This window comes from Rhamphochromis longiceps, linkage group LG13, assembly GCF_057381845.1.
Source record: "Rhamphochromis longiceps isolate RC_006_pf linkage group LG13, R_longiceps_female_GT1.1, whole genome shotgun sequence".
Lineage (NCBI taxonomy): Eukaryota > Metazoa > Chordata > Actinopteri > Cichliformes > Cichlidae > Rhamphochromis > Rhamphochromis longiceps.
Genome location: NC_140569.1, coordinates 7,490,801 through 7,500,607, shown reverse-complemented (window position 1 = coordinate 7,500,607; position 9,807 = coordinate 7,490,801). Strand labels below are relative to the sequence as shown.

The following is a 9,807-nucleotide window of genomic DNA, read 5'->3' as shown; positions in this document are numbered from 1 at the left end:
GAAAATAATAATTCTAAGTACATTTGGACGGTACAGCTCCACCCACTCAAATTCCTCAGTGGTTTGAATTTGAGTACACACTGACCCAGCATGATCAAGAAACATAATGATAACCAGTGCAACCAGCTGTGTGACTTTCTTTCTCATAATAAGAACCAAATGTTTCTCTCTCCAAAACTGAAAAAGCAGTTAAACTAGACTCTCTCGCCATTTGTTTCATCCTTTTTCTTCTTCTTTCAGTTTTTTTCCTAACCGCAGTTTGAGAAAATCCACGATAAACTTGCTTTGACAAGCTGGCCCCAAATCCCTTAAAGCCCTGCCACTGCAAGATACTTTGGAATCCCAATGCTGCCCCCTTCTGGACAAACGTTTTCAATACAATTTGTAGCTCGGGGTAAACCTGCTTTAGTGATAAATCTTGTCCATGTTTCAAAAATATATCTGTATGCAGTCCCTTCCTGTATGCAAATATTAAGCTTGTGTGGGAGGACAAATGCATGTTTTTCAGTTTTCTGTGCACTTTTATGAACGTAGAATTTGATTAATATCATTTTGGTTTCTAATATTCCTCTGTCATGCTTTTGACTTGAGTTAATTTGTGATTCAAAACTGACTGTAGGTGTGGATATAAGACTGTGTTACCCTGTGATGGACTAGTGACCAGTCAAGGCTGTACCTCTGCCCTTCAACCCCAAACTCATTGCCACAGATTGAACCTGAAACCCTTTGCCCCCTCTAATGGCCTCGGGCATTGTCTCCTTGAAGTGGAAGGCCAAAATAAGAGTTCGGACACAGCATGAGAACATTTTAAAGGTAACAGAAAAGTCAGAGATGTGTGGACTCGGCTGTAATCTTCCTCCCTGCAGGAGAGTAGAATCAAGGGCAATCAGGGAAAATTCTGCTCGTCTGGTGTCACCAGTTTTGACAATAAACCCATTACTATCTCTGCACCATAAAACATTCTCGCTGTCCACTACTGTTGTGACTCTATTTTAGCTTAAAATCAGTTGATTCACATTAGAAATCATGCATTGTTTACCCTTTTTCCCTCATAAGCTCCAAATCTAGAGCTTGCAGTTGGGCAGCATGATAATAATGTGAATTGCTCTTGTAAAGATGTGCTATTTCATATTATTCAGATGTTTGTAGTTATATTGCTATATGTTATATTCGTTGTATTTTGTGTTGCCCTCTTGGCCAGGTTCCTTTTTAATCTCTGTGAGACTTTTACCTGGACAAATAAAGGATCAATTTTCATAACTTTTATTCACACTATGGTTTTGCATACATTAAATTTTTTCCTTAGAAATGTTCAACAATAAAAAAAAAAACATGAGAATATTTATAAGGACCTAACTACAAATGACACTGTAGGTCTGCTGACAATTTCTCAGCATTGTTCTCCATCATCTGTTCAATTTCCAACCAAAACGAATTCACATTACTTCAGTCTTTTACTTGTATGGTGTTTTAGGTCTATTTTTAGAGGTTAATAATTAATCAAAACCCTAATATAGCATAAAGAAAATCCACAAAAAACTGCAGACTTGACTACATGTCTTCAATAAGATGTACCGTTTTGTTTTTCCATGTATTTATCTCTGTCTGGTGCCTGGCTGATGACCTCCAAGTGTGCAGCATTTGGTCGTTGCAGGTCATTAGTCATGATGCCACAGCTCCTGGAAGTTCAAGGGTCAAAGCCCGACCTCACAGGAAACCTGGAAGACAGACTCGCTCTGCCCGTCTGTCATGCACTCACAACCTGTTCAACTCAAGGGCAATCAGAGGTGATCAGACATTACCATTGAGCTTGTATTAGACCCAAAGGTAGAAACAGACACCCGATAACTTGGCAGCATGTTCCGTCTTTTTAAACTTCTCTTTCAGATTTTGTTTTGGCAACATATGAGGGATTAATCCAATAAAACCCGATGCTAAAACATACAGGGGTACCTAATGAAAGAGCCACTATATGGTTTTGTGTTATAATTTCAAACAATATTAAACAAACTTCCGAACACGTATTATTTGGGGGAGAAATGTATTGTGGCAAGTGTATTCCATCATGTAGGCACTTTCTATTCACACAAGTAAAACATGGAAAAAATAAGGAATAAATCACATCTTCATGATTATGTTCATGCATTTTGTACAGAATAAGAAGTAACCTCTCTCTGGATTTTCTCTCTCTGTTTCACATTTCTTGCAAGCTTTGGGAGTGCCCTGGAGGAAAAACACAGTGAGCCATTTGACCTCGGACGTAGGTCAAGTGGAGTTCTGTTTTTTTGAAATGCAGTCATGTCACGAGGCTGAGAAATCCACACCTCGGTTTTCAGCGAGGCGGTGGGCGTTTAGAAACGCACTCATGCACTCTAACACATGTAGACACTACTTCCGTGAAAAAGAGTGTAAAACATGAAAAACCCAAGTGTGTGCAGACATTCTGCTGAGGTGAACTTGATCCTGACAACAAATCTGAAAGATTTGGAAGTCTGATCAGCATTTAATCCTAATCTTTGACGTTCATTTCAGACTGATTTAAGGTTGTATATCAGCTTTGATATTTTTTGTATTCACTTTTTATAAAGCTAGATTCTCAAGGTCTTCCACTAACTGTGATGATCACAGTTACTAGCATATGTGGCATTTGTTCTTATAATATTCTGAAAAATACATTTAACTCAGGACATTTTCTTTTACATATTCTTAATACACTTACAAATTATGCTTACTTTAGGACATTCATAATTCTTAAACTTCTGGAGATGATGTATGAACAGGAAGCCACAAGTGAAGGAAAAATAGGAAAAAGGACACGTATGCATTTTTTTTGTTTTAGGCATTTCAGCTTCTTAGGGCTACAATCTGGGGAATGAGAGAAGGAAAGAATGTACGAGAAGAGGTGATATGTTATTTTCAGTCCTTCAGGAGCTCTTGTCTTCAAAGTAGGTCTGTTCAATGCGTCTGCAGAAGGACAGAAGATTGCTGTAGCTCTTGACCCTCTCTGCCAGCTCAGTGCTGGTGAGTCTAGTAGTCAGTATAGTGAAGAGATGGCCAAACACCAATGCATCCAGCTCTGTAGGCCTATAACACACACGCCACACACACACTCCGTTAATGACTGGCACTCCTTCAGCTTTAAATATAATCAGAAATGAGGTGTTACAGACACTGGCTTCACTTGTAATACTTTGTTCTAACACAAATCAAACATTGCCAGGGAGTACAGAACAAAGCCTTTCAGTTGATTACGAGATCAATACAATTTTAAACCACAAGGTGGTGCTCCAGGAAAACTGCTTGCAATAATTAGAAACATTTCCTTTTTGGTGTGAATGCCTATAACAGGGGTTGGAGAAAGGATTCTGGAGAACTCAGATGTAGATTTATTATTCAGTCGCTATAAACAAGACAAAAGAGAAAGCGATAACCAGAAACATACAGATATAAAAAATTAAAAAAAATACATACTGTTTATTAAAAAAGTATGACTGTGTTCCCAGCCTCTGAGAGAGAGCCTGGCAGCATTGACTCACATCTTCATAAACCTGAAATACATGAGGACATACAGACTTTTAAAACAAGTTTGTTTACTTTATTTTTTATAGACAGACTGGGTTCTTTTTCCTACTTACACAAATAAGAGACAAACACAAATAAGTTAAACTTAAGGGCCTTCAAACAGTCTAAAAGATCAATTCTGTAAAATTTTGAAGAATTCCACCTTTAAAATAAAAAGATAGGAAATTATTTTTCTGATTGCAGAAAGGGAATTGTAGAGCTGGCAAAACATCAACTTTTCACTTCCAGGTTGTTGCTAACCTGCTCCAACGTTTTCCCTCCCCAGCCAATGGCGTTCATCTTCCTGCGCACCTCCCACTGCTTCTGGTAGGCGAGGATTTTATTGAGAGGCCATGAGTATGGACTGCTGTATCTGGGACGAGAAATCTACAAAAACAGATACAGCTGATTAGGAGGCTATCAAGACTTTAACAAGTTTTGTTTTTAAACCTGGTGTACACACCTCAGTGGCTGTAGAATCATCACACCACTGAATGTACAACTGTAGAGAGATGAGGACATGTGTGAGAGGATACTTCTCAGACACATTCATAAAAACTGTACATGTGCTGAAGTTCTAGTATCAGTATGTTATGGTTTTTATGTTTTTCATACCTCAGCAGTAAGCAGCATATTGTTGACCAGCTCCATGTACGCTTTCATTTCAGCTCTCTGGACGTCATCTAAGCCATCGCTCAAAGAATGACCCTAAGTACCCAAAAGAAGACAACAGCAGAAAGAAATATGAAAACCTGCTCCTCCACTGGGAAAAACTAGAAGCAAATTTGCCAAAAGAAACAAACAGCTTTCATCTGTACAACACTTGCCTTAGCTTTAGTAAATTGCACAATCGGCCCCAGTTCTGACACCACCTGGTTGCCCACGTGGATAAAGGGAATTTTACCTGTGGACACAAACATAAAAAGGCTGGGCATTAAAATCATCACATTTAATTCAACACAAAAAGCTAACCTGCAACAAAGTAACTTCCAAATGCACCTACACGAATCCTGGAAGCAAACTTAGCATTTCATTTCGAATAAAATCCTTCCAGCTTACAGTGTATAGTTGTGTAATGTTTTAATGAGCAGAATGAGTGCTGAGATTCACACAGTGTTGAGATCAGACACCCAGAATTTGTCTCTGAAGCTACATGTATACTAACCAGAAGGTGACATGTATTCAGCATTTGCTCTGCAGAACACCTGAACTGGCAGACCACACATCCTCAGGTACGCCTGCACATCAGAAACGGGACAGAATTAAGCAGCTGAGGAATAAAAGCACTAGGAGGACACTAGCTTGTAATTCCATGAGGTTGGGTTTGCATCTCCTCCGAGTCTCAAATAGTTCACCTATGGGATGAATGTGTTAACTAAACATACTGTGAAAGTAAATGAAAAATATTACTTGTGGTATACTTTGATATGCTTTAAAAAAAAACAAAAAACAGTTAACTTTATTTTGCAGCACTGCAGATTTCCTTCTGCAGTAAGGTCAAATCCAAAGTCAGAGTAGAGGTCAAAAGGTCAAATACAGATAATATCAACAACTGCATTTCATACTTGATGCATTTAAAAAATATATATATGTATACATTTTCAGCAGTATAACAACCTAAGGTCAGCATCTTATTAGCTGGCAGTCAATTAATAAGATACCAAATAAGTTGACATTAAATCGTTGGCAGAAGCCAATGTTCATCTGTTATCTTATATCAGTTTTGTGCTGGTTAAATGTTCAAAATTGCGCAATTAAGAACTGAAAGCTTTTATACGAGTTCAGTTTTAATTCATTAAATAATGAAAATAGTATTAAATATTTGAATTAAAACCACTAAAACTTACAGAAGCTTTCCTTGTTTCTTGAGCACAACAGACTGAGTTATTAACAAATAAACATTATATTTAAACAAGGTGTTTAAATTGTGTACATGCATGTTTGCTTTACCTGAACAGCGAGAGATGAGGCACAGTCTGACAGGAGAATCTGATCCTCTGCAAAAACAACAAAATATATAAATAGCTATATTGCTATTGACATTATGTATTGTGCCTCCATTTCACTAACTCACCCTTCAGTGGCTGGTACAAGGTTGCATTTTCAGGCCACGGCTCAGCAGCTGTCAACGTCACAAACAGACATGCAGGCAAACACACACAATTATACGGTGATAATGTGACTCATTAATCTATAATGTTGCTTGTGGGATCAGCTGTCAACATTCTTTTACTAATTGTTCTTCGTCTACTTTTGACTCTCCCTTTAACAGTCATCCCGGTGGATCATCTGCCTTCATCTCACAACAACTCTCCCCATGTCCTCCTTTTGCTATATCCATGACCATTCGTGTGGTCTTCCTTTTTTTCCTCCTGCCTTCCAGCTCCATGTTCACTACCCCTCCTCTGCAAATATCTAAACCATCTCAGCCTCACCTCTCTAACTTTGTCAAACTCCTTAACCTGATCTGTCCCTCTGATATACTTAGTTCTAATCTTGTCCATCCTGCTCACTCCCAAAGAAAACCTTAGCACCACTGACCTTTGTTAGTGTACCGTCTACAGACCATACATCACAGCAGGTCTCACTACCATCTTGCAGATCTTCCCTTTCACTCTGGCTCACTTTGTCACAAATCACCCGTGACACTCATCTCCATCCACATCACCCTGACTGCACCCTCTTCTTCACCTCTACTCATATAAAGTTAATCAATAAAAGATTATAAAGAATACAGACACGAGGTGCACGGTGCTCACTCAACGACCTATGCTGTAACACCGCCGTGCTTGCAGTACAGCCTCCAGCCACCGGGGGAATCTCTGAGCATGTCTCTGTTAAAATTGATAGATTTGAGCCGTTTTTGTAACGATACGGGGATGTCAGTAACTTTAGCCCTCTTGAGCCGTTTCCGCTTGAATTCGCCGTCCCCCTGCTGATTTATGATTTTAACAGTAAACAGAAATATGGCGCTATTTACATTAGAGTCCTGTGTTACACCTGCCAAGCAATCCACGACATGCAGAATGACAGAGTGCCTTGGGGCTTTTCCAGGCCAGTCAGCCTTTTTTTAAGAAACCAAGAAAAGGCGAACAAAGGCAGCTATAGTAACAGCTAAAGGTCCATATATGTAAGTAACTACATTTGTAAAGAGCTTATGTTACTGTGAACCTTAGCTCTTGCTAGCTAGCTGGCTAATGTTATTCATAATCAATAGAAAAACGGGGTGAAGTCAACATATTACCTGCCATCTGCGACATGAACGCCTCTGCCGCAAGAGACATGGTGCTGCTGTTGTACTCTTATTGTTAAATAATGATTAGAATAATGAGCGATCTGAGCAACAGCACTGCTTGCAAGTTTAAGGGCAAGTACTTGTTCTGCAGTCACTGACCGGTCCGCCTGCGATTGATGTCCGTAAGAGAAACGGTTGCATTAATCTTTAGTTCCACTTTATGGACGCGCATAGAGGCTACTGTAGCAGTGTTGTTGTATTTAACTAGAAATAATTGGGGCTTTTGATGCATGGAAAAATACATATTATTAAAGTAGCATTTTTAATTTGGGTTTAAGGGAAAGAACTAACCGCACAAAAAGTGTATAGGAAACTGACTAAAACAGACACATCATGTGAGAGAGACATGGACTCAGAGAAGCATTATTTGAAATCTGTGTGATAATTTTGTTACAGCAAACATAGGATTAAAAGGATAATGTCCAGGGCAGAAAACATACATTTGGAGGGTAAAGTCAGCAAAACCTAAATATGAATGGATTTTATCATATTTGACTGGTGGTGTGGGGTGGCTGTGGCTCAGGAGATAGAGGGCAGTGGTTCAATCCCACACTTCTCTAGTTTGCATGTTTAAGTATCCTTGGGTAAGACACCAAACTCAGGTTTGGTGTGAATTTTAGGTTAATAGCGTTTGTAATATTCGTGCATTCATCCACACTCCATGGCTGCTATTACCTAGCAGCAAGTACAATATCCTTCTTTAACAAGCGTAAATTTTTAGCAGAACTGCATTTATGTGTGTTTATACCTTTATATCTGCAAAGTTAATATACTTGTTATTTTGCCCACTATTTTATTGTTGCTGTCTTATTATATTTGCTATTTTGTTGTATTGTTATTATTTAATTCAGAGGAGTTTCTTTAAGAGTTGCCTCCTTCCCACCAAGTTTATGAACGCAGAAATTAACATCTTCTCACATATATACTCACTTCAATTGAAATGCAGTATACAAGGCACAAACAGGGGTTGTGCAATTCTAATGAGCTTGAAAATCCATATTTGATATGACCACCTTTATTCTTCAACACAGTGTGAACTCTCTTAGACTCTATTAGTTTTAGACTTTCTTGTAATTTCTTTATTCAGGAATATTTCTCCAGCCTTCTTGAATGACACTCAAAATTCCATTTTGCATGTTGGCTCCTTTTTCTGTCAAGATGATCTCACATTGCTCTAATAATGTCGAGGTCTGGGCTCTGGGGAGGCCAGTCCATGACTGATAGTGTTTCATTATGTGTTTTTTTTCTAGCTAGACATGTGTTTACTGCATTGACAGTTTGTTTGGGATCATTGTCAAAAAATTAAGCTGCTGGCAATCAATTGCTTTCCAGAAGGTTTTGGGTGGTGGATCAAAAATGTACTGTACTTTTCTGCAGTTATAATTCCATCTATCAAGATCCCCCAACATTACTGGTTGAAATGCAGCCCCCAAAAATGACACAGATAGCGGAAGCATCTCACTGTTGTACCTGTCTCTTTATGATCTCTGTTTATACTGGGGGTGAACCTAAATTTTCACATTTGGATTCATCACTCCATAAGACATAAGATAAGAAAGTCAGTGATTACTGATTTTCAGTCCAGTTCTTCAATAGTTTGACATACATCAGCCTTTTCTTCCCAGTTTCCTTCCATTGAGATCATTTCTGCAAACAGATGAATCAACTGAAAGGTCAGATGCATCTTTTGCATCCTGTGTCAGTTGATTTTCAGATACTTTTCAATTACACACTGCTCAGCATGCTGAGACATCCCATGTTTTTGTCTAATATGTGTTTGGGAATTGCATTGTTGTTGCAAAAAGACTAAATGCCTAAAAATGCTATTTTAAAATGAGTTCTTTGATACACACCTTTCGTCCCTTGTGAGATGACTTTTTACTCTTAAATGAATAATATGTCGGTGTTAAGTGATGTAGAAACAACAAAAAGAAAAAAACATTTCTCTAAAAATAGTCAGGTACAAGGAAAACGACTGAAAAGGCAGATGATGTCCAAATAAAAGATAAAAACTTTATCTTTAAAAACTTACAAGAAAGTCACAGCGACTGTACTTTATCTATTTAAACATTTCTCTTTTAAATTTTGTTTATTAATCCAGACTATTTGCAGAAAAATGCTGCTGCATTCGACCATATCTAAACAAGCCAGTGGCACACCCATGTTTCTGTGTTTTTCTGTAGCTATGTTATTGTCCACACCCTAACAAGAAATGCTTCACTGTTTCATTCTCGTGACATTTCTCACCCTGTCCTGTTTTAAGCTCTACAATCGAACACGTGACTGTATTTAAAGTGACCTGCCATGCTCTTAATCTTGTGAGAAGTATCCAACATTCATTCCCGTCTTAAAAGTCTTACTTGTAGGTAGATGTAGTCGTACATTTTTACGGTTGTGTGTTCACAGTGCAAACACAAGTGGACAAAGTAACTGAGACACATTATGATGCATGGATAGATGTAACAACCCAAAATTGTAACCTTTGCAAAGATGTGTATGTTTCTGGTTCATATACCTTATTATTACTAAGGCTAATTTACACTGTAAAAAAAAACATGCTGTTTTTACAGGAAAACCCTGGCAGCTGGGGTTACCAGGGACTTCCTGTAAAAACGCTTTACAGATGCAACTTGTAAATTGATTTACAGTGAATGAATCTCAGATTAAAACTGTTAAATCTACAGGAAAAAGAAGTTAATTTCACACATAGATGTGATATATAAATACACTATTTCCTGTATCTTTTACAAGTAATAAATGCTTTTTGTGGATCCATAAACTGCAAAATTAACAGGGAAATATCGTACAAAGAACTAATTTAAAATGGTAGAACTACAGTGAAACTGTGCATATTAAATGGAGCTGCTCTGTAAATTATACATAAAATCTATGCTGAATATTATATGTTTTAATGTAAAATTTTAACCATAACCCAGCAAATTTCTTACTGC

At 38.0% G+C, this 9,807-nt stretch overlaps 1 protein-coding gene across 1 annotated transcript; it reads right to left on the bottom strand.

Annotated features, from left to right (window-relative positions):
* Positions 1–1,340: 1,340 nt before the first annotated feature.
* mtx2 (metaxin 2) lies at positions 1,341–6,962 on the bottom strand. Its single transcript, XM_085428325.1, has 10 exons — positions 6,806–6,962; positions 5,636–5,683; positions 5,512–5,558; positions 4,727–4,799; positions 4,389–4,465; positions 4,177–4,269; positions 4,025–4,063; positions 3,823–3,948; positions 3,472–3,548; positions 1,341–3,084 (listed from the first exon to the last, which is right to left on the bottom strand). Exons 1-10 carry the CDS (start codon positions 6,843–6,845, stop codon positions 2,925–2,927), a joined length of 780 nt encoding a protein of 259 aa, XP_085284451.1. The 5' UTR covers positions 6,846–6,962; the 3' UTR covers positions 1,341–2,924.
* Positions 6,963–9,807: the final 2,845 nt, after the last annotated feature.